This window comes from Alosa alosa, chromosome 20 (assembly GCF_017589495.1).
Source record: "Alosa alosa isolate M-15738 ecotype Scorff River chromosome 20, AALO_Geno_1.1, whole genome shotgun sequence".
Lineage (NCBI taxonomy): Eukaryota > Metazoa > Chordata > Actinopteri > Clupeiformes > Clupeidae > Alosa > Alosa alosa.
Window position 1 is genome coordinate 9701171 of NC_063208.1, and position 24194 is coordinate 9725364.

Sequence of the window (24194 nt, forward strand, 5' to 3'; positions counted from 1 at the left end):
AATATTATATTTTTCCACAAAAACAACCACAAGGACAAAAGTGCCTGGAGTTGGAGAAACGCCCATGTATTATAATATATGATTATATTTATTACCATATTTTAACAATGTAGTAGGCTAAGGTATGCAATGAGGTTGGCTACTTTTGGTAGCCATCACCATATGCTACAGTGGCTGACAAAACAGACCAATAGAAATGTCAAGGTGACCGACTGTGCCCTTGCCTGGGTCAAGGGCTGCCATCATACAGTACTCCAGCTTCCTGAATCGGCTGAGACCGTAAATCTGCGGGCAGTAGGACCCTACAGGCTAGTGACACTCGCACCAGTGTTTACAGTGAAAGATAAGTGTGGCAAGAATAATCAAACATCAAACGATTTATGCCCGTCGCATCTGTATTTGGAAAATGATGAAGTCGACAGTTCTGTGACACAAGTAAGTTTATCGGTTCTTTTTAAATATATTAATGTTGGAAATTGCTTTAGCATGTATGAGAGCACTGTTTTAGCTGTAATCAAGTTTTTAATGATTAGCTTTGAAGTTAGCAAGCTAACTTAGGCTATTCATCCTAGTAGAAAACGACTTGAGGTTGCATTGTTAGTTACATAAACAATTATTTTGACATGAAGCTGCACTCACAACTCGTACCCATAATGTTTCGAATGAGCATTTTACAGACTTGTAAATGAAAGCTCTGTTTTGTTAAATTCGTTACAAGTCTCAACTACTATTTCCTACAAGTGTTTCGATACACTGAAGTTAAAATGTTTCTCCGTAACGATGCATAGCTGATACAGCGGCTCTCTCACTTTATTAACGTTAGATGCACAAGTGTTGCAATTTGCAGAAAAAAATGAGTCTTTAAGTTCCCTGACCACACTTTGGATGTAACTTCTTAAGTCGTGTTTTTGAAGCATTTACACAATGCCTCATAAGATAAAACACACAGTAGGCTAAAGTTAGTGAAGTTAGGCTACACCAGGGTCACAATCACCTTGTATTGACCCTGGGCAGAAATTAATCGTTCAGTTATTCGCCTTGTATATTGCAACTACATGACAATAGACTAGCTCATTACAATTTGGAATATTTATTTGCTATGGGCATAACTTAGTTTAGTTACATGGAATTTACACGTCGTGTTATAATGGCCTTTGTAATAAGGACCAATGTTCAGGTTGGGATTTTAATTGCTAACGATGTGATACATTCCCCATTTGCACTTGAAACTGCATAGGCCCAGCCAAACCACAAGTCCGGGGCCTCTCCTAAAACCATGGCTCCAAAGAATGCAGAGTCCTAAACGGGAAGTGAAGAACGTTTCACTCCGTAGAACTCTCGGACTATGGTTCTCACGCCTTTTTCGAATTGACAGAACCTTAAAAAATAGTGAAACTTTTTTTTTTCTCAGGGAACGATGCAAGGTTCTTCTGATGAAAATACTGATATCGTGCCTGATACTTTAAATGCCACCCAGACAGATCTAAAATAGCTTATAGTTCACTATCTCTGGGCCCAGGAATATTCAGGAATTGCAACATATGCATAGACATAGTCACTGTGCAGTGGTCATACATTCCCGTATTCCCTGGTAGTCGTTCAGCACGCTATTTTTGTCTTGCATATAGAGTCTTGTTAACATGTGCTTAAGATCTGCACATAATAGAGCTTTTGTACAGTTAAGCACAAAACTTAATTGTGCCATTAACAAATAAGAAAGTCGTCCTTTGACTTAGGACTGAAGCAGAAGGACCCGTTTTGACTGCAGTAGCCTACAAAAAAAAGTCACTAAAATTGAATTATACGAATAGTTTGTGTTTGGACTACATTTCTAACACTTTTTAAACAGCATGTAATCTTGACATGATTATGGTAATGAATTTCAGTAGTATTGTATAAAATACCCCCAGTCATGGTAGCAATTGTCTCTTTCATATTGTTTGAATGTATTAGATTTTAATGTGATAGTCCTAGTTAAATAAGGTTTGTCAATACATCATAATTCATTTTACATCCTTTCAAACAATTTGCACTGTGTGGACATTCTAGAACTGGAGGTGGAAGTGAATTTACTGACTCACACTGTTTCTCAGCAATACTTATAGACCTAATCTTTCACCCATTTAGTGTAATAACACTCTGCGAGAGACGTCAATCTTGGGTAAATGTAATCTATTTAAAGGCATTACGCTAGGGCAGAGCCCTACAAACAGCAAATAACTGTACTTTGTTAAGTCATAGTAAGGGTCTACTCTGTGTTCCATGTTTGGTGTTGCACTCTGTGTTCCATATCGGATTCCTGTCATACAGCTGAGACTGGAGCCGGTGTTGGCCCAGAACCCACGCGGGTGTGGCCCGGATCCAGAATAAGCTATTAACCGAGACTGGCAGTTGGCACCAATCATTGCCTCTTGTGTTCAGTAAGCCACTATTATTGAGTTACACTCTTGGAACAGTGTGTGGGGCATCAATTTATGGAACAATAGGCTACATGTCACATGGAACAAGTCTTTCTTTTCTCCCTTCATTGGGTGTGCGGAAAAGCGGTTCTGGAAAAGTGTTTGATGCTGACATATTTGATGCACACTAAAAAATCCGGTTTTGATTATGTATCAGTACTAAGCCTTTCTATGGAACCAGAACCAAGCAGAACTAGAAACCAGTCGAGCCGGATCTACATGCATTTTATTCTTTAGATTTGGCTCTGATGTTTCGGTTGAACACCCTATGTTGTATGTCGTGGGATATGTTAGTCACCTGAGAGACTCACAATGGACCTTTTTCACAGCAGCCATGGTTGAAATGAAATATATGGCAAGGCCAGGGACTGAACAGAGACTTCATTAACGTAATCAGTATCACTTGTGCTTTTCCCTACTGTTTCATGTCAAAATGGTTGCTGCTGTGAAAAAGGTCTGTAGTGGAATGGCAGGGATACATTGGGGAAAGTTTTTTTCTTTCTTTCTTTCTTTCTTTTTTTCTTTTGGCCAGCTGTTGACAAACTGCATGGCCTTTGTGTGGAGCAAGCCAGAGGAGCATCACACTGTCACATGAACAGTGTGCCACAGATGAGTCACATTTCCGTTTGTCTGCAAATCAAACAGACAATTTTAGAACTCTTAGCCTGGGCTGTGTCACAAGCTGAGAATAGAATTAGAGTGTCACCACTGACGATACTGATGTGTTTGCACAGTATTCCTTTGCATAAAGAAGTTAATGCTTTTTTTTTCTGTTTGTCTATGTGCGTGGGTCCTGCTTGTTTGTGTGTGTGTGTTTGTGTGTGTGCATTTGTGCCTGTGTGTGTGTGTGTGTGTGCGTGTTTGTGCCTGTATGTGTGTGTGTGACTGTGTGTGTGTGTTTTCCCAGTCATTTGAATGGAGTCCTCACGGAGTCCCGGGGGTCTCTCCCGCGAGTACAAGCTGGTGATGCTGGGAGAGGGAGGAGTCGGAAAGAGTGGTAAGTGTCCTTTTGTCACACACACACACACACACACACACACACACACACACACACACACACACACACACACACACACTCACCTAAACCCATACACATACAAGGCACTATAACCACACACTCATGGGAAGAGTAACACAAAAATGCATACATATTCACACACACACACACACACACACACACACACACACACACACACACACACACACACACACACTAAACATACACACACCTAAACACACACACACCTAAACCCATACACATACACATGGCACTATAACCACACACTCATGGGAAGAGTAACACAAAAATGCGTCCATATTCATTCATCACTCTGTCTCGATTGGCGTACTTCCGTGAGAACACTTTCATTCTGTGTGCTTACTGGCGGAGTGCGTACATTTTAAGAGTAGTGTTTTCTCATATCGAACTCCAACCACGTGCACTTAAAGTGTAATTTCGGCAAAAATTCACCCCGGATGTTTTTCTGCATTAAAACACATCAAATAAGCAGTGGAGGCAGTATTTTTTGTTGATCAACCACTACAGAGCTTGGCCCGGTATATGCTATAACCCCACATCGCAAATAGTGGATTACACTTTAATGGAAATGACATTCACAACATTTAAATATAACTTTATTGATGTCCTACATTTGATAGTGACATGGTTGTACTGTGTCAAAACAACTACGATTACCACGAGATTAAAAATACTACATCCCTTTCACATCACACAAAATTTTTCCAGCTGATCTCAAATTCCAAATGATCAGTTAAAAATGTAATTTGGTTAATTCTGATTGATGGCTGGAAAACAGTGCTGATCTGAACATGATCTGTGTTAAGGCTAACACCCACTGGTGACGACTTTCGCGTCTATGGATTCGCTCAAGAGACAGAACAACCCTCTAAACAATTTTCTAAACTTTGGCGTCGACGTGCATCAGATGCCGCCAATGGGCTTTGCTCCATTAACAATAATGGAGTTCTAAACTTTGTCGTCGTTTCAAGACGACCTGACTTGGGGGACTGGACTTTGTTGCTGAGTTTTTGTGATTGAAGTGCTTATTTTGAATATTAATCAATAGTGACCTCTTTTCAATATTAATCAATAGTGGAAACTGGCCATGAATGCATTTGTGGGTGTCTTGCTTTGGACATTTGGAAATCTCTACAGAATTCAGCTAGCAGGGTTTCTACAGGGTGTTTGTTCCATCTAGTACAGTCTAACTGAGTAGACCCCATATTTCACTTTCATAAATGCAGTTGGTTGGATGATGTCAAATATGGACCAGATTTTAATTGGAAATGTCTTATTTGTTTATGTTTATTCCAGAACATTCTCTTCAGGCTTTTCCTTTTAGTGCATTCACTTTGAGACCAAGTTTCCTGAGGCATTTTTAACATTTTAAACAAAGGTAATAAGCCCAATTTCACAAAATGGGGCCACTGTGTAAATCAACTTCCTGTGGAAAAGCACAGTCCCATAGACGGTAAAAGGAAAGTCTACAGAAAAGACAAAAACAGGAAGACGTTTTACCCTGCCAATTAAGGTGTCATTAATATCAACGAGGCTGGACACATAGACACTGTGAAATTGGTCCATTCTCTTGGACAGCGTTGCCTTGAGTGAAACGTTGTGTGGTTCCTTAAGGTCTGGGTTGATTTTGGAAGGTCATGACTTTTGATTTGTCTAAATGGACTGTCAGGGCCTAGTTCTGACAGTACTGCTCTAGCAGGTCCAGGTGCTGCTGTAGCCCTTGTTCAGTGGGTGACAGCAGCACCAGGTCATCTGCAAAAAGCTTCTCTGTCCACCCTGTCTCGACCCATGCCCTTGAGTGAAGTATTTAGTTCTTTTGTTGCCAGTTTTGACTTCTCACTTGTTTCCCAAATATATTGATTGGATGATGTCATTCATTTTACCCCCTACACCACTTTGGAGGATTTTGAATTGATCTGTAGTGCGGTAATTGGGTATTGGTAAGAAGCCAATTTGACTTGACATTAGTGTTCAAAAAGAAAGGCCTGTAAACAGGGATTGAGGTTACTGCTCACACAGATACATCTTTAATTAGTAGACATCAAGGAAGCAGCCATCTTGAAGAACTAGATTCAATAATTTGAGAAGGGCCCTTTGTAGTATGGGTGGACTGGAATTGTAAATTCATCCGTGGAGATGCCATTACCAAGGGGATTTTGGTTAAATTTAACGGCATCTACTGGGTATACACATTTTTAAATGCTGTTTATGTAAATTTGTGATGTGGTCCAACATAAGTAGCATAGGTTCTAACTATCCCTCAACTATAATGAGTTAGTTTGGAGAGAGTTTTGTTGTTGCTCTCTCTTTATCTCACTCTCTCTGTCTGTCCAACTGTTTGATTTCCCTAAATACTTTTTTTATCTCCATCTCTCTATTTGATCAGGGACAGCTCACACTGACCAGATTAATTCATCTCTTTCTCTCTCTCCCTTGATCACTTTGTAATGTACACACACACACACACACACACACACACGCACGCACGCACGCACGCACGCACGCACGCACACACACACATGCACATGCACACACATGCACACACACCCACACCCACACCCACACGCCTGCGCTATAAGGGTGTTGACTCTCTGCTGCATTAGGCATGGGTGTGGTCAAAGGTCTGTTGCCGAGAAAACACGGAGCTTGGCAGCCCATGCTGGATACTGTTGCCACGGAAACCAAGGGAGTTCACCTGGTGTAGATATATATATATATATATATATATATATATATATATATATATATATATATATATATATATATGAAGAGACTGCTGAGGGAAAGGAGGGAGAGAAGAGACAGACAGGCTCTTCTGAACCTGAGTAACCCCACTGTCACCATGGAAACGAGATGTGCCATACATTCTCACAGCAAGAGGGATGTGTGTGTGTGTGGTGTGTGTGTGTGTGTGTGTGTGTGTGTGTGTGTGTGTGTGTGTGTGCAGCAGTACGAAGAGCTGCCTGAACAGGGATTAAAGAGACAGAGGGGGAGGGAGGGAGTGAGAGAGGGAGGAGAGGAAAGCAGACTTTCATCTTCTGAGCTGCACCAGATTATGTAATAAAGTTTCTTTATCTCCCTTTTCTTCACTGTCTCTCCCTTTCACTCTTTCATTCTATACCCTTTCTCTCCCTCTCTCCTTCTCTCTCTATACCTCTCTCTGTTTCTCTTTCCTCCTCTCCCTCTCCCTTTCTCCCCCTCTCTACACCCCTCTCTGTTTCTCTTTCCTTCTCTCCCTCTCTCTCCTTTCTCCCCCTCTCTACACCCCTCTCTGTTTCTCTTTCTTTCTCTCCCTCTCTCCTTTTCTCCATCTCTCTAAACCCCCTCCCCCTCTCTCTCCCTCTTTCCTCAGCTATCATCATGCAGTTCATCAGCCACAGGTTTCCAGAGGATCACGACCCCACCATAGGTGAGAGCTCTCTAAGTCCTCCGCTCATCACAGCCCTGCAGCAGCCTACACAGTACAACGAACCTCACTCTGGCCACTTTCCCCCCTGTGGATAAAATACGAATATATCTCATGTATATAAACATGTATTTTAATGGACATATTGTGTAAGATATAGCATCACTTGTGTTGCAGTACTATAATTAAGTCATCCTTAATTTGTACCTCAGGGGTGCGTTTCCCAAAAGCATAGTTGCTATCTAAGTTAGCAACTTTGTTGGTTGCAATGCAATTTCCCACTGCCAACCAACTACTGTAAGTTGCTAACAGGTTAGCAACTATGCTTTTGGGAAACGCACCCAGGTTAGTTGCTAACTGCATTTCACTGACTTGATGCCGGTACTCTGATATGTCGATGAATTAACTGATCTAATGTTATATTAAGCATAAAGAGTGCCTCTGTCGGGTCACAAAGTTGGCTTGATTGAGGTGGTATTTAGCAGATGCTTTTATCCAAAGCAAACGCTGGCCAACTGATTGTCAAGCGGTGACGTTACCGTGGTGACGTTACCACGGTGACGTTGCCACTGTTCCACCACGCCTGCAAATCAAACAGACAAAGTGGTCAACTTCCTATAACTTGTGGCTTTGTCCAGCACCAACCCAGACAACCTTACCCACCAAAAGAGCAATGCATACCAGTATAATTAATATGCCAGACCACAATGCATATGAGATGCAGGTATTAAATAACAAGACTGTTATTAGAAGTCTATGTATAACACTTTATGACAATTGAATGACAACATTAGTCTCATTATGTAATATAGTCACACCTCAGACACTGATGGATGTATTGGAAAGTGTCTGTTAGTGCTACCTTTTACTAAGTGTGCCTGATATTCTCAGTGTGTGTAGGAAATCTGTCTGGCAAATCTGTTGTTTTTTTATTATTCAGGCAAGCTTTTTTATTTGTCCTTCCTCATTGTAGACGCTTAGCTCAATTTGTTGGTTAACCCAGCAGTTACGTAACACACACACAGACACACACACACACACACACACACACACACACACACACACACACACACATTTGGCAAGGACATGCAGCCATTATTTCCATGTTGTAGCGTGAAGCCTGATGTGTTAGTTAGAGGAGATTGCTCTATGTGTGTGGATGCATTTTGCAATCACTACAGAGTCAAAGATTACTAGCAAGTCAAATGCACAGATACAAGTGGTAGCCGTACACTAAAACAGATTACACGTTTAACAATCAGTGTGTATGTATCTGTGTGCGTCTGTAACGTGTTTGTTTGTCTGTGTGTATGTGTGTTTGTTTGTCTGTGTGTACGTATGTTTGTTTGTCTGTGTTTGGTGTTCTCAGAGGATGCATACAAAACTCAGATACGCATCGATGATGAGCCTGCCAACCTGGACATCTTAGATACAGCTGGACAGGTACATCTCTCTCTCTCTTTATTTCTACCTCTCGTTTTATCTCTCTCTCGACCTCTCACTCTCTCTCTTTCTTCTCTCTTCCTCTCTATACCTTTCACTCTTTCTTTCCCTATCTATCTCTTTCCACTTCTCCCTCTCCCACTGTAACTGACTCTCTCTCTCATTTTCCTGTTGTCATCACAACCACTCAATTTATCTTTCTCTTATTTAACTCCATGTTCATGCGCTATTCCTTGTCTTTTGTACACCACATCTAGCCTAGAAATCTAGACGCGCCCCTAGCGGCCGCAAATTACATTTGCTGCCAGGGCTAGTCTAGCAACTCTCCGTTGGCTTGTGAGCTCCAGAAATCGAAACTTAATCAGGCCAATGAAATCGCGGTATAGAGTCGTTAGGTGGGCTTAACATAATGATTGATGGCAGAGTTGCAACGGTTTGGCTTGAATTCCCTGCTACTTGAAAACAAATAAGATGGATGTTGCTGCTGGCTTAACAGTGTGACACGAAGTTGCTTTTATTAAGTAGGCAAACGTTTGAACTAGCCAACTAGCTCGGCTGGTGGGAAACGATGGGACTCATAGCTGCCGCTGTCCTATTAAGTGCAGAGGGAATTTGAAAGACAACTGATTATCCCTACCGGACTGAGCACTGCGAACGGTGAGTGTCCAGACCCTACATTTTAATGTGGGTCCGGCTCGTCAGGCTACACCACATCACTTTTACTGTATGAAATATCAGCCCTCCTACTCATTGTGTATTAAACATGTTTCTCTTAATGAAATTAGGACAGATTGTCTCATTACACCCCCCACCCCACATATTTTGGTTCTATTTTGAGATGCTTCTGTAGTCACTCACTGTCCTTAACCACTGTTTAAGTTAATGTGTCTTTGTGTCTATGTATGTGTCTATGTCTATGTATGTGTTCTATGTGTGTTCTCCACTGACGTGCGATTGTTCTGTGCGGTTCTGTTCGCTGCAGGCCGAGTTCACGGCGATGCGGGACCAGTACATGCGTGCAGGCGAGGGCTTCATCATCTCCTACTCCATCACCGACCGGCGCAGCTTCCAGGAGGCGCGCCACTTCAAGCAGCTCATTTACCGCGTGCGCCGCACCGTTGACACGCCTGTCGTGCTCGTCGGCAACAAGTCCGACCTGGCACACCTCCGACAGGTGTGTGTGTGTGTATGTGTGTTTGTGTCTGTGATGGCCCACTTGTATGCAGTCTCTTGGCGGTTTGTTGATGCAACACTTAGTCATTCACACACAGGTTCACGTCAGTCAGTCACACAGATGCACATAAAAGCCCCTCTGACACTCACACTCACACTCTAACTTCTCTGTGAAAACGTAGACAGTCAGTGTTAAAAAACCCAGTATGTCTCAACCACAATGAAACTGATTCTATTTAGATACATGTAGTTTTGTTGCAACTGATTTAACTTAGATAGTAGATTTCAATCCGATGATGCAATGCAGCCAGCCTCCCACACTACCAACAAACCACATTAAAATATACAAAATAATTAAACATTTAACAAAATGTTTTTTTTAAATGCATATGGCAGGTCAAGTACACTTCTTTACTGCCATGCATATTATGTTGGGTAAATGGATGAAAAATACAGTCTGGACAGTCAGTTTTGAGAACTGGGATTGATTTTGGACTATGGAAGTTCCTGAGTGTGCATTTCAATTTACTATAGTCTTATCCTCTCTTACAAGTTCCTTTATCTTCTCTTGTTTTATATATTTATTTATTTATTTTATATTTACAGTATTTACTGTTTTAGTCCCTTTTAAAGCACTGTGGATTGCCTCTGTGAATTAAATGTGCAATGCAATTTATTGATTAGAATGTATTCATTATTAATTGTTTATTTATAATATTTAAATTATTAAATTATGATGTATTATTATTAAAGTATTCAATAATAATTTGCTTTTCCTTGCATTTCCTCCTCCAATTCCGCAGGTGTCGATAGAGGAGGGCCGTGAGCTGGCGCGAGAGTTCCAGTGCCCGTTCTTCGAGACGTCGGCGGCTTTCCGCTACTACATCGACGACGTGTTCCTGGCGCTGGTGCGTCAGATCCGCCAGCGCGAGGCGGAGGTCGTGCGGGACGGCGAGCGGAAGACACGCCGCAGCCACTCCTTCTGGAGCCGTCTCAAGTCGCCCTTCCACAAGAAACAGCAGTCAGAGCACTGACTGACCCACCCACCCCCGCACGGCCTGATGGGATACCGTTGCCCTCCACACGGGGATGGCTTTACCGTCAGTGTCCCCCAGGATCTCCATAGAAATGCTTCCTTTGAGAGGAGGCCCGTGACTGTTACCTAATGTAGTATAGAAGTCCTTGTGATAACACACTCCCAATCATTTCATTCTTGATTAGCTGTCAGCCTGTTCGACAGGCGTTAATATAATGTGGCAGATACGTGCCACAGTAGCTATAGGCTGACGACATACTGATTTGATAGTTAGTGATGATTTCATTGAATTGAAATGGGTGTCATTTCTTTGTGAATTTCTTGACTAAGTCCTTTTGTTAGAAGCTGGTGGGACGAGACGATGGGAGATAATGCTGTAACCTCACATCTAACGGGGATGTGTAAGTGCTGACTCTGAAGGAATACACAGAAGGACAGACAGAGATAGAGAAACAATTTCTTTAATGATGAAGGAAGAAAATAAATATGGAAGGCAAGAGAAAGTAAAGAGTAAGTGAAAGAAAGAAAAAAAAGGATCTCGAAAGACTTGATTGAAGAATCGATCGGCTTGTGATGGCAAACCAGTTTGGTCGCGCCATGGTTGGGCCAACAGTTGGGCTATACCAGCCCGGCAACTGAAACGTCACGTTAGCTGAGCGTAAAAAAGTAGTTTCAGAAGACTGGTCAATTTTTTTTCAAATGTACGCGCCGCTATCACGTCTGGTGTAGCCAGTTCCATAGATTACAGTGGAAGCTAAATCGCCTTGTTCACCCGGCGGCCAGAACGAGGCTAAAGGGTACACTTGCCATTTCACCTCAGTCCAGCAGATGGTGGTGGTAATGCACTCTGTTTGCAAACTGCTAAAAAAACCTCACAGAAGAAGAACAGGCCAGTGAACCCATAGATAAATATAATAAAGGCTAGATGTCTCGTACAATGACAGGTAGTGACCTGAAGGTGTCATTGTTATAGCCTGGGGGCATTGTTCTGCCTTTAGTAGAAGAAGAGATATATACAGCGGATGTATGTGGTAAAAGTTAAGTTTAATAAATTGAACACTGAGGATCTCATGTGTGTAAGTCGAGTCCAGATTATAGCTATGTTAATAATGTTTGTAAGAAACCAAACCGTTTGTAAATCCATCAAGATTTCAGCGAGATAAGAGTATTTGTGTTCATGCAGATCACTCACCTTACATCAGGTACCACAGATAGCTTGCCTGTGACAAGATGGCCGCCGGTGATGCCGTTAGAGACTCCGCCATAAGACATCTAGCCTTTATTATGTATATCTATGAGTGAACCCTTCTTCTTTTTTGGTGAACCTTTTTTTTTTGGCAGTTTGCAAACGGAGTGCATTACCACCACCATCTGCTGGACTGAGGTGGAATGGCAAGTGTACCCTTTAGCTTCGTTCTGGCCGCCGGGTGAACAAGGCGAATTGTTGCAGCATACGTCCGCGAATGGAACGCTTCAGTTACGTGCCTGGGGTAGCCTGCCTGTAGGACTCAAAGGCCACTGGGATACTGAGGGTGGACACGCTATTCACCTTTTAAATATGGAGTCCTTAATTACCTTGATTATTGTCAAATTCTGCCTTTTTTTGTCAAATTCAAGGATATAAACTTAAAAGTAAATGATTTAAAGGTGCCATGTGGAGGATTTTGGGGTAATCTATTATAATGGTATATATATACAGCTCTGGAAAAAATTAAGAGACCACTGCACATTTTTCTGATGTCATCCTACGGTTGCAGAGTGACTTTCGAATGAGTTGACGGTCATATTCAAATTTGCAGTGGTCTCTTAATTTTTTCCAGAGCTGTATATATATGTTTGTGTGTCTGTAATGATGGAGAATTACGAACCGTGTTTTCGTTAGCCCTTCATATCTATATAAGGAATGGGTTCTTTCCACAGGGTCTGCAATGTTATGCCACCAAGTTTGTACAGAAAAGAATAGCCAAACCATAGCATTGGCTCAAGGGAGGGCATTTCGCATTTTCACGGCACTTGATGGCCATTGAAGGCTATCCTATGCACTTGGATAGGGAGGGGTATTCAGTTGGTTGCAATCAGCACCCTCGCCACTAGATGCCGCTAAATCCTACGCAATGCACCTTTAAACAAGTCACAGACTTTGAAGGTGCAGCTCTAGGCAGATCAGGTCCAAGGTAATTCAGATGCAGATATAGAGGGATACATGCAAGAAGGAGAGAGTAGACTTCAGAGTCAACTACCATTGTGTTCTCTTGCTTTCCGATCGGTGTAATTTAGGCTGGACCAGAGGGAGAACTTAACGGTGCACTCAGTGTTTTGTCAGTGTACGGGGTGATCACTTGAGGTCAACACTTGCTGGACAGTCCCAGTAATGTACTGTACCACTCCACAATGTTTGCGTGAATGTGATCCTGTAGTTTTTTTTTATCTACTTTTATTCCTGTTAGTGTACCTGCTGAGCGCTTATGACAGATGTGTATGAAACAATCTGGTTGTACCATGTGACAATAGATGAAAGGTTATCTATATCCCGACTTTGATGTTAAATGTGTGATTTTTACTTTTTTTTTTTTTATCATGATAGCGATTATATCCCTAATTTATTTTCATTTTAACACTCAAATAAAATGAATTCATGTTTTCCATAAGATTCATTGTGACTTTCTCCTTCATATTGTCATGTTGTATTACATTACAATGTCAAATATTGGCGCCATCGTGTGGTAAAAGTACAGACTTTGCGAGTGGTTTCCAACTTGGAGGAACTGAGATATTGCAAAATGCCCCCCAATTATGAGTGATGAAATAGTGCAGTTGTTAGTTGATTCTAGAAGTTGCAGTTTTTGTTTTGCGAATTGTGAAATGGCGTTATGTAATGGCTGGATAATACCAGAGCCCGTCGATTAGACATTCTCTGATAATACGCCAATAGTACCTACTTGTCGCAAACATGGTTGTGGCGTTCTGAATGTCCCTTCGCGTCTCCCGTTCACGTAGCCAAATGCTAACAGACTAGCTTATAGCCAGTGAGTGTCAAGTCAACAACAAACTAAGTAGCAAGCGTGTCTTTCTTGCGTTTTAACACACAGAAAGACACTGGACACGTTTTGTCTGTTTTTTTAGCTGCTTACTGAGTAATGCAGACAGAATACACGGATTTGAGGTTAATACAAATTTAAGCAGGGCAATAGTTTCATTCTAGCGTTACCAGGCCTGGCTGGATTCGCGCTTTTGCTTGCAAGACTGGACCAGTTAATCTCGAAGAATGGAGACTTGGGTCCGATTTAACTCACAGAGCCAAGCGAAAGAACGGCTGTGCAGGTAATGGACTTTTCTGTGCATATACATGGTCATATCAGCTCAGCTCATATTATTGACAAACTTTTTCTCTGACCGCAGTAACTTTAGTTAGCCAACGTTAGGTCAATTCTGGTTGCTAATGTTAACTGCAGGTCACCCACTTGACTGACTGCCCGAGTAATGTTAGCCCATTTGTCCGACATAAACGTTTGGGATAGCAAGTTTAGCAACCGCTATTCTGTCATTTGCCTCCTGGTTCATATAACAGTCGCCTGGCACTTTGCGTCTTAAAGAATGTCATGATAGGTAAGATTAATAGATTTAGGCGAATTGACTGCCTAGTACGACACGGTAATACTTGGGGATGGGCCTGATAATCACAGCACGGTGCTTCCTACAGGGCTGCCCAGTATGCATGCACGCTTCTCGGGTACACCTTGCAGAGGGGGGGTGTTGGCACAGACCTCTTGATGACTGTCAAACAACTGGAGTCCCACATGAGCCTGACCAGGAAGTGTAAGTAAACACATTTCTGAATGCAAGGCAAGACCTTCCATGTAAGTGCATAACGTTAGTGTTAACGTTACCAGTGTCATAGTTCATACAAGACTGGGAATTTGTTACTACACTCTTAAAACGAATGTGTTGGAAACACAAACTTTGTTGTCCATAGGGATGTGTTAAAAACAACGCAAGTTGTGTTGTTTTACACACATTCGTTTTAATAGTGTATGTCATCACAACCTTGACACACTTGGAACGCAGCCATAGAGACTACAGCATACCTGTCAACATTTAGCTTTCCAAAAACGGGAAATTTTTCGGGGGTCAGTGTTTATACCGGATCTGTGTTTTTTATATTTAATACGTTTCATACACGTGTTTCAACACTGCATTTCGGTCGTTGCTTTTACCTTACCATTACTAGAGCCCGTCTACGGAGAGCCTGGCCACTCCGTATTAAGTCCCATTGTACCGAATTTTGGTTGCAGTTACACCAGATTTCCACTGGGGGCGATCGCCATGAATGCAGAATGAATGGGAGTCAATGGAGCTAGACGGCTAAATTTATCTCTTTCACCTGATTGTCGTTGACAAATCTCAGATTTGATTGTAGTTTGTATAACTTCAACATGGATTATAGGTCAAAAGTTGAATGAACGAGTACTTATGTCCTTTTGATTTCTTACAGTTTGGGTCGTTGTTGCCCATAACACGCTAGCATTGTGATAATGAGTGACATCATTGACACGTTTGAAAGGCTTTTTAGAACAATTAAGTGACTTTAAAAAATATAATACTCCACCAAGTATATTTTCTTTGCCTCCCCTTTCGAATACAATATTCAAATTACTTGAAAAAAAATTATATCCCGAGAAAAGTGGATTTTGAGGGGTACAGCTCCATAGACCTCCATGCATTCTGCACTCATGGACGAGCGCCCTTATGTGGAACCACAGAAGGAACTGCAACCAGTTCAGAAACCGGAAGTTTTCCGAGAGTGGCAGTTCTCCCCTTATTAGACATTCTCTGCCATTACCTTACGCATGCCAGTTATGTATCCACCTGCTGCCTGCCTGCAGCCTAGGCCTACTTCCAAAACTCCAAAGCTGCTTGCTGTCAGATTTGGTTCCGAGGGCACAAGTTCAGTGTATCAACAACACTCAATAACAGTTTATGTGAGGCGTTAATCAATTAACTCAGTTATTCAGTTAAACAATTTCACAACAGTTAGTTTTGGAGTAGGCCATTCAACTAGCCCGCTTGCTTACGACGAGACTCAGGCTGCGCTGTCGGCACCCGCTTCCTTATTTCGGTTTTGGGTTGCCAGGTTTTAGCCTATGACAAAACGGTTGAAATTGAAATTAAGTGATCGTGTATGTGTAGGGTGTATTTCATACACAATCTGGCAACCTGAATGGATCAATGTTTTTAAAATGAAGTTTGATGGCCATGCAAATTACGGGAGTTTTCCGGGACAAATAACAAAACGGGAGGGTGCTGGGAGATGACCTTGAAATATGGGAGAAACCCGGGAAAAACGGGAGTGTTGACAGGTATGGACTACAGATTCATCAGTTATGGGCCTTCCTGAATAAAGTGTGTGTGTGTGTGTGTAAGCATACATTGTATCTGAATCTCTTCCAGACAGTATTAATGAACCTATTAATGAACCTATTTTGTGGAGAGATTATGCTAGAAGTTACTGTGGCTTGTTAAATAGCTGTGTGTGTGTGTGTCTGTGACCCTGTACTGTGTGTGTGTGTCTGTGTCTGTGTCTGTGTCTGTCTGTCTGTCTGACTGAAACATTGTGTTCAAGTTCAAATGTGCTGGTGATCCTGAACTGTGTGTGTGTTTGTGTGTGTGTGTGTCAGTAATGCGATTGGGAAACTCGGCCGAGGCCTTGGAGGCAGCCAAGAGGGCAGTGCACCTGTCCGACAGCATCCTGCGGCTCTGCATCACTGTAGCCCACCTGAACCGGGCTATGTACTTTGCCTGTGATAATGTCCTCTGGGCTGGCAAGACTGGCCTGCTGCCCAAACTGGATCAGAACAAATGGAGCCAGAGGTCCTATAGGTAAGGGGCTGGGCTGATGGGGGATGTGAGTAGGTGAGCGAGGGGGTTGGTGAGAAGGGGGTGTAGGTGAGTGGGGGGGGTGTGGGTGAGTGGGGGTGGGTGAGCAGGGGGTGAGGTGGGGGTGAGTGGGGGTGTAGGTGAGTGGGGGGTAGGTGAGTGGGGGGTGTAGGTGAGTGGGGGGGTGTGGGTGAGGGGGGGTGGGTGAGTGGGGGGTGTGGGTGAGTGGGGGTGTAGGTGAGCCGGGGTGTGGGTGAGTGGGGGTGTAGGTGAGCCGGGGTGAGTGGGGGTGGGGGTGTAGGTGGGGGGGCTTCTTGTCCATGCAGATGTAATAACTGTCTGATGATGTGAGTTGTCTTTGTTCAACGTATTTGGTTGGTAGTAATTTCTTTCTTTCTTTCTTTCTTTCTTTCTTTCCTCCCTTTCCTTCTCTCCTTCCTCTATTCCTACCCTTTACATTAATGCATTCTCTCTTTCTCACCCTTCTCTCTCCCTGTCCTTGACTGTTACCTCTTTCCAACCTCGCTTCCCCTCTCTGTCCCCTGTCTCTCTCTCTCTCTCTCTCTGTCTCTGTCTCTCTTTCTTTCTCTAATATCCCTCTCGATTTGTAGGTATTACCTGTTTGCCCTCATTCTGAACCTGACTCGTGACGCGTACGAGATCGCCCTGCTGATGGAGCGTGAGTCTCGTAGTTGCAGTTCGGCCAAGGCCTCCCTCTCCAGCACGCCCGTCGCGCTGACCCCTGAGAACGGCGACCTCCCCGCCACGCCGTCCTCCGCCTCCGGTTCCGCTTCGGCCTCCCCACAGCCGCCGCTGTTGCTCCCGGTGGTCCCGTCCCTCCCAGCGCTCTCCCAGCGTCTGCGGCGACAGCTCCGCCTGCTGGCCGCCGTCCTGCGTAGCAACCCGCCGCTCCTGCTGGACCTGCTGAAGAACACGTGCGACGTCTTCATCCCGCTGGACCGCCTGGGCATCTACACGACGGGCAACGGCTTCGTGGGCGCCTGCGGCCTGGCGTCCTCCGTCCTCTCCATCCTCACCATTCTCCACCCCTGGCTCAAGCTCAAGCCCTGAGCGCCGCACGTGGGCCAGACCCAGGCCAGAGCCGCGGAGCAGCTCCCAGAGCTTTGGGTAAACCTGGGTGGGGGAGGAGGAAGAGAAAGAAAGTTGAATGGAAGTGCAGAAGTGTCAGGGAGGAGTTTTGGAGAATTTTTTTAAAATTATTTTTATTTGTTTTTATTTTATTTTTATTTTTTTTGGGGGGGCACGACATACAGTAGGTCTAATTGAAAGTTTGAGTGTGAGAGTGTGTGTGTGTTTCCCCCCCTTCACATCGCTCTCCCCTTGCAGCTTGGCTCACTGTCACACTGCTAGACTCCACACAAACCCTGAAAACTCTTAACTTCCCTCTTCTACTTAGCATGTCTAAAACGCTCCTCTTCATACAGCAAAACCATCCCGCGCCAACCCCACGCTCTGACCACACCTCCCCTCGAATGCCCGTAGGTGTGTGGTGGATGCATTTATTCCCAGCGGGAAGAAGGTGGCCAGTGTGATTGAGTGAGTTGACCTTACTGTAGCTGCACTTACTCTTCATTACCAGACGCTACTCAAAGATCTCGGGCTTTGCAAAATTGAACTTCTCAGTCCTGCTAGTCTAACAACTAGACTTGTGTGCACATGACAATGATCCAACTGATCCATTTAAACGGTTAACTTTAATGGTTTGTTTGTTTGTTTGTTTGTTGGGGTGGGCACTATGAGCCATACTATGTACTGTGTCACGTAGCCATTGCTCCCAGTTGTATAGCTTAGTTCTTAAAGGAACACGGCAATGTTTGCCCTCCACCCCAGAGATATACAAGAGGATACATACCCTTCTCTTTTCTGCGTGTGCAATAACCCAGTCTGACACTGTTAGCTTAGCATAATTCACTTTAAGTGGGTTGTTCCAGTTAGCCAATAGTTAGCTTATAGCTAAAAAGGAGTTATAGGCTAACTGGAACAACCCACTTCCAGTGAATTATGGTAAGGTAGGCTAATGATAAAACTGGGTTATTGCACAGACAGAGAAAAGAAGGATATGTATCCTGGGGTAGATAGCAAATAAGCAAATTTTTCAAAAAGTTGGCATGTTCCTTTAATGAATGTATCAGGGAGTTTGAGATGGGACCCCAGAAATTCCGTCTGTAGCTGCAACCACTTGTTTTAAGGATGAGTGTAAGATTGTTTGTTGAATTACACGATAGACTGATCCGAATGATCTTTAGATTTTTGATTTTAGATCTCTGGACCTGTTTGTTGGATTACCTTTATACATAGTGAAAAGATGTCAATATTTTAGATGGCGCTGTTTACATATATGAATGAAGTTCTTGTTTATGGCTTATGATCTCATATGGATTGTTTTACGCATTAGGTTTTCTCTGATTTGCAGAAAATATTTTTGCATGTTAGCACCGAAACGAATGGCTTTCTCTGCATTTGGAAGAAATATTGCATTTGAAATATTGCTAATTCTACTGATCAAAAATAAACAACAAAAAAAAGTGATCAAGTATGAATGATTGCTCAACATAATACTTTATGGTTCAGCTCTTTGGTTACATTTATTTGTTTGTTCCACCCAGTGGGAACGTATCTGTTTGTTTTCTCATGGAACTGGTTCTGAACAGCTCTGCAGCAGACCCCCTTTCAGGAGAAGATTACAGCTCATCCTGACTGCATGCAAGCATCTGACTGTGGCTTAGCATTAAGTGCTAACACTGAATCTGTGCTTTTCTATTGTCATATTTCAATAATTTGCCATTAAAATTAGCAACACGGACCACGAGTGACAGAAAGAAAATAGAAACGCGACGCCTGACAAAATTTCTGCTCAAAACGTTGTGCTGCATTGCACAAATAGAAAACAATGTAATCAAACTGATTTAGCTAATGTTCGCTTGCATTGCATGCCGTTAGGACACGGTGTAACACTTACTCGGGGGTATTCCAAGAACGCAGATTAGTGACAAGCCTGGATTAGTAAACTCAGAGTAAGTGGTAATCCTCCAATAGAGGGGTCCCCTGACTTCATCCCCTGCAAAACAAAATCATAGAGCTCCTCTATTAGGATAAATACTGCTTTCTCTGAGTTATTGTAATTTTCCCTGAGGTTTATACATTGGTTTTGCAAAAATGTTTCAGCTATGAGGTTAATACACATGGTGGGCTATACATGGGAATGCATTTATTTTCTTCATTCTTCTTTATGATTAAAGCAAAATCTGATCCCAATTCATTGGGGTATTAGCCACTGCATTTAATACATGGGTGCAGTTAATACATTTGTTTTTTTAATTAGCATAAAACACTGTCCTGCGGTTTATAGACAATGTGGCTAATACACAGGAAATTACTGTAACCAGGCTTGATTCTAATCTACATTCTTGAAATAGGAAAGCTTTGCTTAGGTCAACTCCTGAACAGTAGGTGGGTTTACATGGACAGTTTTTTTGTCATTCCGATTAAACTATTCCGAAAATACAGCAGGCAATCCAATTGACCGTATACTGTTCAATCGGAATAGCAACGCAATATACCACCTCTTTCAATTCTACTCAGATCAGGCATTTTTATTCCGATTAAGGTGTTTATATGAGAATTTCTATTCCGATTGAGCCGCTATTCCGTTTCTAATCAGATTAAGTGTCCATGTAAACGTAACTAGTCCTTTCCTGCCAAGATTTTCCTGGCACAGGATAGTAAAAACAGTGCTGTACTTCTACCATCCTAACCTAGAGAAAGTCTTGGGTATCTTTATTGGATAGTGGTGAACATGCTTTTGGGGGATGGCGAAGGGAACTTTTCAGTGCCCTCCAACTGACTCCAAGGTCATCTCCAGGCACATTGTCCCCAAAAGCACTGCTGTATGGAGAGACTGACCGCCTCGAGCATGGTACAGGTCTCTTATGTCGATGTGGTTATAGCATAGTAAGGCTTCTAATGGAGTTTGGAGAAGAGTTTTGTCATCTGTAGAGAGAGAGAGAGAGATCTCTTTAGCCTTTTCAGCTCTCTTTACTGTTCAGTAATCAAAACTGATTCCACTGACCTGATCGGCTAACATGAGTATGGTTGTGTTTTTTTACATAAAATAAAAAAAATGGGAAAACGTAGTTTTGTCAGTGTCTCTGTCTGTACCTTCTTTCTTACCTCCCTTTCAAGTTTGTGAAAATGAGCCCAAAGAATTGCCTTTGAGAATTAATTAGTCTTACCTGCATATTTCTCTAAATGTGCAATCATCATCAAAGCCTTGTAATATGAACTGAGCTTTTATCAGAAGTGGCTCTTGTTGACCAAGCTCTGCCCTTTCTGGCTAGTTGTCTATGAATGCCAATGTTATATGGCCACTAGATGGCGCAGTCAGATTGTAGGTCACTGTGCACATTTTAATGATTAGTAGACCTATCCCACTGAACATCTACACCAGTGTTTTTCAACTTTTTTTGTGCCACGGCACACTTTTGACACTTAAAATGTCCCACGGCACACTAACATCCTGTGTGAAGAAAAAATAAACATACCATAGGGCTAAAACTTCAAATAATACACAGATATGGCCTTATTATGGCTTCTATGCAAGACCTGCTCAATAAAACAAGCACCCTCTGTTTCATTTGTAGGTGACTATATCTAATTTAATTGTTGTTATGAACTGGATATGTGATGATTCTGTGAATACTGGATATGGGGCCCCCGTTGTACAATGCCTGCATCCCACAAATAGTGCAATCATACAATCAATGAGAGCATGTGGTTATAAATTCTTTGATGCAACAGTTGCTTTGCTGGACCAGTGAGTGACATTTGGGCAATTTTCTGCGGCACACCTGATTATCTCTCACAGCACACTAGTGTGCCCCGGCACAGTGGTTGAAAAACACTGATCTACACAATCAACTATATCAGCAGCCATTTCCTGAACAATTTCCTTTTATAATTATCAATATATTGAATCTAGACATCACTATACCCAATTACTTTTTGAATATAGTGGAGATAATAACATCACATTTATAATCTATGGACACCGATGGCGCTAGCTGGGCTCAGTCAGACAACTGGAAAGCACTCTGCACAAGTGGTGTGTGTGTATGTGTGTGACAGGGAGAGAGAGAGGGTGAGGGGGTTCATCTGGATCTAGCGGTAACAAAAACTTTAATCATTCATACAATTCATAATCTCCCTGAATGAAAGTATAGTGAAATACCTACTTGTTGCTTTTGTTTGCTTTTTAAATCATAAAACCGTGACCAAGTTGGTGACGTCTGTTTACAACGAGGTGTGTTATAAGAATGCATGGGTCAGGAGATGGGTATGAAAACATTACCAATTTGGAGTAAGCACTGACGCTCTGTGTTTGGAATGCCATTAGACATCATGTTTTGAAGAGAAGGAGGGGCAGACGAAAGACCAAGAGGCTTCAATGATCAACAGACCAGAGGCAAAACATGCCTAGATTTGACCCTCAGTGTTGGCCAAAATTATGACTTTGATACCATACCATGCCTGAGTATCTTGATAACAATACTGAAACAATACACCACAGCAAAAAACATCTAGAAAGTAATAGAATAGGCCCAGACAACAGAACGTGGAATAACAAACATTTTTAAAGTAAATGTTTTCATTTCAGGGTAGTGCAAAGCCTTTCTAGTATGGGTGTATCTTGCAACACAAGTCCAGGCCTACCATGCATGGGCACAGGTTGAGAGAGCTCTCGCTAGTCTGTGTCTTGTCCTTGGGTGGAATATCATACCAACACTACTTACTCCTAATTTGCTCACGTAATAAGTAAAATATCTATCTATCTATCTATCTATCTATCTATCTATCTATCTAGGCTGTTGGATCCTTTCTCAGTCACAATGATCTTCACACTGTAGGTCCAATCTCCTCTCTCCGAGACAGTACACTAAACCTGTTTGTGTGGGGGGTGTTAGTGGGGGACCGGGCATACCCTGTATGTGTCATGTGTGGGGTTGTGTGTGTTTTTGCATGTGTGCTCACCCTCAGTATGTCGCATGCGTATGCGCCAAACACGCCGTGTGTGTGTGTACGTGTACGTGTGCGTGCCTGCGTGCATGTGTGCATATGTGTGTGTGCCTGCGTGCATGTGTGCGTGCGTGCGTGCGTGCGTGCGTGCGTGCGTGTGTGCGTGCTGCGTGTGTGCATGCGTGTGTGTGTGTCCTCCTGTCTTTTTCCCAGCAGTGTGAATCAGAGGCTATTTGCAGTCACATTCATCAATCTCTCATCCCCCACCTTTCCTTCTACTCACACACACCCACACACACACCTTACCTTACACTCTCACATCATGCCCCAACCCTACACCTCACCTGCTCACCCCACAATATCTCCACCCCCCCCAACCCACCTCACACACACACTCTCACACAATCTCCTATCCTAATTGATACACACCTACCCCCACCCCCATCTCCACAACCATTACCAGTAAACGAGCCTGCCGAGAACCAATTACATTACCACCCACAATATTGCATCCTCTCTCTTTCTCTCTCTCTCTCTCTCACTTACACATTTTCTGTCACGTTCTCTGTCTCTCGTCCCTTCCATCCTATCTCTTTTTCTCTCAGTCTCTCTTTCCTTTCTTTATTTCTCTCTCTCTCTTTATTTCTCCTGTACTCTCTGTCTCCATGTCTCAGATTTTCATAACCCACCGAATCTGTGGTTGTGGTTATGGTTACATGCAGGTGAGTCATGATAGGTTTAAGAGCACATGGCTCTGGTTATAAGGAAATAAAATGTCTGTGCTGAGATCTCATATATACATATGTGTGTGTGTGTGTGTGTATGTGGGTGTGTATGTGTGTGTTTTCTTTTATTGCAAAACTATATAAAACCTTAATGTGTTTTGTCCACATGAAACATGATAGCATTGTGTCGACAGAACATTTTAAAGCACACACATTCTTTTGTTCGAGCAACAAGAAAAGAGTTTGAGAGTGATACCATTGTTGTCCACCTCCACTTTTTTGTTTTTACGTTTACGTGTGTGTGTGTCGTTGTGGCACTGTGTGTGTGTGTGTGTGTGTGTGTGTGTGAGAGAGGAGTCACCCTTTTAGATCTCTGCCATCAGTTGTCCCCTCCATCCCACACACATTGCATTGCCAAGCCACCCGTCTCCATGGTGACCCCTATCAACAGTGGTGCAGTGGAAGAAAGCCTCTTTTTGTGCAGTGCCAGATTTCAGATGGAAAACCTATCTGCATGCCCGCTGTTTGCACCTGAAGGACGTGTGTGTGTGTGTGTGTGTGTGTGTGAGAGAGAGTGTTAGTGTGTCTGGTTGTGTGTGGGCGGCACGTGTGTGTCGGGAAGTTGGTGGCATCTCAGGTTTTGCCACTTTGCCACCCCGGGGGGCACTAGGGAAACAGATAGTCATTGTACACTGCAGCTGGGAATGTGTATGTGTCCGGAAGTCCAGGAGGGAATGTGTGTGTGTGTGTGAGTGTGTGTCTGTGTGTTTGTGTGTTTGTGTGTGTGTGTGTGTGTGTGTCTCTCTCTCTTTCTCTCTCTCTCTCTGTGTATGTGTGTGTGTTTGTGTGTTTGTGTGTGTGTGTGTGTGTGTGTGTGTGTGTCTCTCTCTCTCTTTCTCTCTCTCTCTCTGTGTATGTGTGTGTGTCTGTGTGTGTGTGTGCATTCTTCATATCCAGTGTTGGGAAGGATACTTTCCCTAAACCTATTCCGTTACAGAATACAGAA

At 43.0% G+C, this 24194-nt stretch overlaps 2 protein-coding genes across 4 annotated transcripts; both read left to right on the forward strand.

The window, feature by feature from the left end:
- Positions 1–288: 288 nt before the first annotated feature.
- rit1 (Ras-like without CAAX 1) lies at positions 289–11076 on the forward strand. 3 transcript variants are annotated; one of them, XM_048229975.1, is made up of 7 exons: positions 297–435; positions 2311–2420; positions 3367–3456; positions 6851–6907; positions 8274–8347; positions 9330–9521; positions 10324–11076. In XM_048229975.1, the coding sequence occupies exons 3-7, from the start codon at positions 3375–3377 to the stop codon at positions 10552–10554; spliced, it is 636 nt and encodes a 211-aa protein (XP_048085932.1). In that variant the 5' UTR covers positions 297–435; positions 2311–2420; positions 3367–3374; the 3' UTR covers positions 10555–11076. The 3 variants fall into 3 exon arrangements, with proteins under 3 accessions (XP_048085930.1, XP_048085932.1, XP_048085931.1); XM_048229973.1 differs by lacking the exon at positions 2311–2420 and having other exon boundaries at positions 289–435; XM_048229974.1 differs by lacking the exon at positions 2311–2420 and having other exon boundaries at positions 3339–3456.
- A 2481-nt stretch (positions 11077–13557) lies between these two features.
- Positions 13558–20584, forward strand: pex11b (peroxisomal biogenesis factor 11 beta). The gene is made up of 4 exons (XM_048230365.1): positions 13558–13877; positions 14257–14372; positions 16232–16433; positions 17042–20584. Exons 1-4 carry the CDS (start codon positions 13822–13824, stop codon positions 17499–17501), a joined length of 834 nt encoding a protein of 277 aa, XP_048086322.1. The 5' UTR covers positions 13558–13821; the 3' UTR covers positions 17502–20584.
- Positions 20585–24194: the final 3610 nt, after the last annotated feature.

Bases quoted from the DNA above. Each gene is read 5' to 3' on its own strand.
- rit1 (XM_048229973.1), top strand. From the start codon at position 3,375: ATGGAGTCCTCACGGAGTCCCGGGGGTCTCTCCCGCGAGTACAAGCTG. The intron at 3,457-6,850 runs GTAAGTGTCCTT...CTCTTTCCTCAG, and splicing joins GGGAGGAGTCGGAAAGAGTG to CTATCATCATGCAGTTCATC. The intron at 9,522-10,323 runs GTGTGTGTGTGT...CCAATTCCGCAG, and splicing joins ACCTGGCACACCTCCGACAG to GTGTCGATAGAGGAGGGCCG.
- pex11b (XM_048230365.1), top strand. From the start codon at position 13,822: ATGGAGACTTGGGTCCGATTTAACTCACAGAGCCAAGCGAAAGAACGG. The intron at 13,878-14,256 runs GTAATGGACTTT...TGCTTCCTACAG, and splicing joins GCGAAAGAACGGCTGTGCAG to GGCTGCCCAGTATGCATGCA. The intron at 16,434-17,041 runs GTAAGGGGCTGG...CTCGATTTGTAG, and splicing joins TGGAGCCAGAGGTCCTATAG to GTATTACCTGTTTGCCCTCA.